The sequence below is a fragment of the Montipora capricornis genome, chromosome 6 (assembly GCF_036669925.1).
Source record: "Montipora capricornis isolate CH-2021 chromosome 6, ASM3666992v2, whole genome shotgun sequence".
Taxonomy (NCBI): Eukaryota; Metazoa; Cnidaria; class Anthozoa; order Scleractinia; family Acroporidae; genus Montipora; species Montipora capricornis.
The window spans coordinates 68,549,182-68,551,681 of record NC_090888.1 but is presented as its reverse complement, the minus strand read 5'-3'; the positions used below and the strand labels follow the sequence as shown (position 1 = coordinate 68,551,681).

At 39.1% G+C, this 2,500-nt stretch overlaps 1 protein-coding gene across 1 annotated transcript in view; it reads right to left on the bottom strand.

The window, feature by feature from the left end:
* Positions 1–2,500, bottom strand: part of LOC138054340 (minichromosome maintenance domain-containing protein 2-like) — a 17,902-nt gene that overhangs the window by 6,096 nt on the left and 9,306 nt on the right. Inside the window, exons 9-11 of the mRNA XM_068900797.1 lie at positions 1,125–1,225; positions 1,003–1,020; positions 667–730 (exon numbers count right to left, since the gene is read on the bottom strand). Coding sequence (XP_068756898.1) covers positions 667–730; positions 1,003–1,020; positions 1,125–1,225 — 183 coding nt within the window. The remainder of the gene's footprint in view (positions 1–666; positions 731–1,002; positions 1,021–1,124; positions 1,226–2,500) is intronic.

The following is a 2,500-nucleotide window of genomic DNA, read 5'->3' as shown; positions in this document are numbered from 1 at the left end:
AACCTGGAAGTCATTTTTTTGCTTCTTCACTGACAGCAAGCAACACAAAGCGCGCGAACTTGACATGATTACCCTTAGAAATCATGCACTGCGGTTATACATGACACGATAACCCGTGACCTTAAGTGACCTTGACATGATAACTGTATAATCTGCAGTTATGACGTCACGGGCACTGATTTCGAAAATTCACTGTACGCTTTCGGTCAATCAGAAAAGAGATAGTGAGTTCAATGTATAATAAAAGTCCTTATCCTACAAGACGTCAGAAAAGTCTAACCATTTGCGTATGTAAACCATTTCATCCACATGAAACCATTTGCGGATGATGTGACAAACGTAGCAGTTTCTCCTCCATTATTTTAAGAACTGGCCTCGGTTGTTCAAAAGGTGGATAACGCTATCCACCGGATAAACACTTGCAAATTAAACCAATTGTGTTATCCAGTGGATAGCCCAATCCACCCTTCGAACAACTGGACCTGGTGCGGCTGGAGTCGAAGTCACGACCTGCTGCATGGCACCCCGATGCTCAACCAACTTAGCCAGCTGTGCGCGGATGTGGATGGTCAAACAGCGTTGACTTCACATAAAATGCTTAGTACTGTTTGAAAAACCGAGCGATTTTACAGCAAGTCCCTAGCATTACAATGACACTATTCTCACCTTTATACAGGATCGCTATCTTTGTTGGGAGGTTGTGTGGCAAAAGCAATGGAGTTGGACTTATCTGAGGAGTTAGAAGTCGAGAAACATTACTCCAGAATTTCTTGTTATGAACTTAATGGCTCAGTTTCGGCTCATATTCTCTTCGTTTCAGTCATTTTAGTATTGTTTATTGAATGTACTTTGAAGAAAAAAAAATACGGTAACCATTAGCAACAATTATGTGAGAAGATGCCTACAACGATAGAAAAGAAAACTACTCGTTTTAGACGAGGGTAAATACCATGCGATAGTTTCGGTAGTGTAAATAAAGAAGTAATGATTTTTTTGTCTTACCTTCTCTATGTTATTTGCCTGAAGGAAAATAATCGTGCTACAATTAGTTTTTGAGACCATGTAGCCCACGACAATTTTAGGTCATCAGCAATAGGAAAAAAATTAATACAAGAGCATCCTACCTCAAAGACTGTTGTGCACTGATAGTGAACAGACGCTTCACAAGATGGCAAAACAACAAATGAATATTGTTTCCCAATCTCAACTTCTTTGATGAGCTCATCTGTTTCAGAAACAAGATAGAAAATGGGCCTATTAAGACAAGAGATTAAATATCGACAATATAAACGGTGATGAGGAAGACATTAACGAAGGTAACGATAGCGCGCTCAACGATAGTGATGGTACTGAAAATAGTAAAGATGACGATCAGGTCGAGGTTAATGCTTATACGCTAATGTTTATCACACCCACATCGCTGCTTGTACCATCAAAACTTGGTGAAGTATGAAGATCGTTTCTGAATTGATTGATTTATTATTAAAGTAATCTAATGTTTGCATGTCTTTCCTCTGGATTATTAAGTTAAAACTCCGGCGTTGCATTTTCAGCCAATCAGGGGTGAGAGCAAAACCAGGAAACCAATAATTACTGGAATCTGCTCACACTCATTTCGAGTTCTTTTTTCCGGTGCTCAACACCGGCTGCATGCAACCGGCAAACACTTGATTGGTCCCGTCTATCGCCACTGGCGTTTCATTTTAAAAACCGTCTCAAAATTATTAACAACTATTCACCGACACTGAGTTATGATTTCGAGCCTCCTTAAGTTGGGCAACTTGCTTGGTGTGAAAGACCCTATTCCTGGCGGGCTTCGTTCACGTGTGGTTTATAAGTTTGTATGTGCGGGCTGTAATGCCTGTTATGTCGGCGAAACAACCCGGCATTTTTCCACACGCGTGCGTGAGCACTTAGTCAGTGATAGGGCCTCTCACATTTTCAAACACCTACAGAATTCCGAACAATGTCGCGCCCTGTCTTCAGGGGAATGTTTCCATATTTTAGATCACGCCTCTACGACTTTTCAACTCAAGATAAAAGAAGCTTTTCATATTCAAAGAGAACAACCTTCTCTTAATCAACAACTGCATCACGTAAATCTAAAACTATACTTTTAATTCTCACATTGTCACGTTTTATGTACATTCTGTTGTTACTGGCATAATAAGCACTTTTTCCGACTTATAAATTCAACTTAACTCTTTGTACATTAATCAACTGAGGATGACAGAAGTTTCTGTCGAAACATGTCTTGTAATTTCAAAAGTTTTGTCGTTTTCTTTAAATTTCTGACTTGCCTGCTGATATCAAGATAATAATAATTATTATTATTATTAAATTTTCAACCTCGCTTAATGCATTTCTCGTGCTCTGATTGGTTTACTCAATCTCGGTTACCAGCTCATATACCTTAGTTTGACCTTATATGGCAAATGATTGCGCAAAGCGTTGCTAAGCTAATTTTTTTTTCGAGGAAGCGAAATTTCTCTCTGAATAA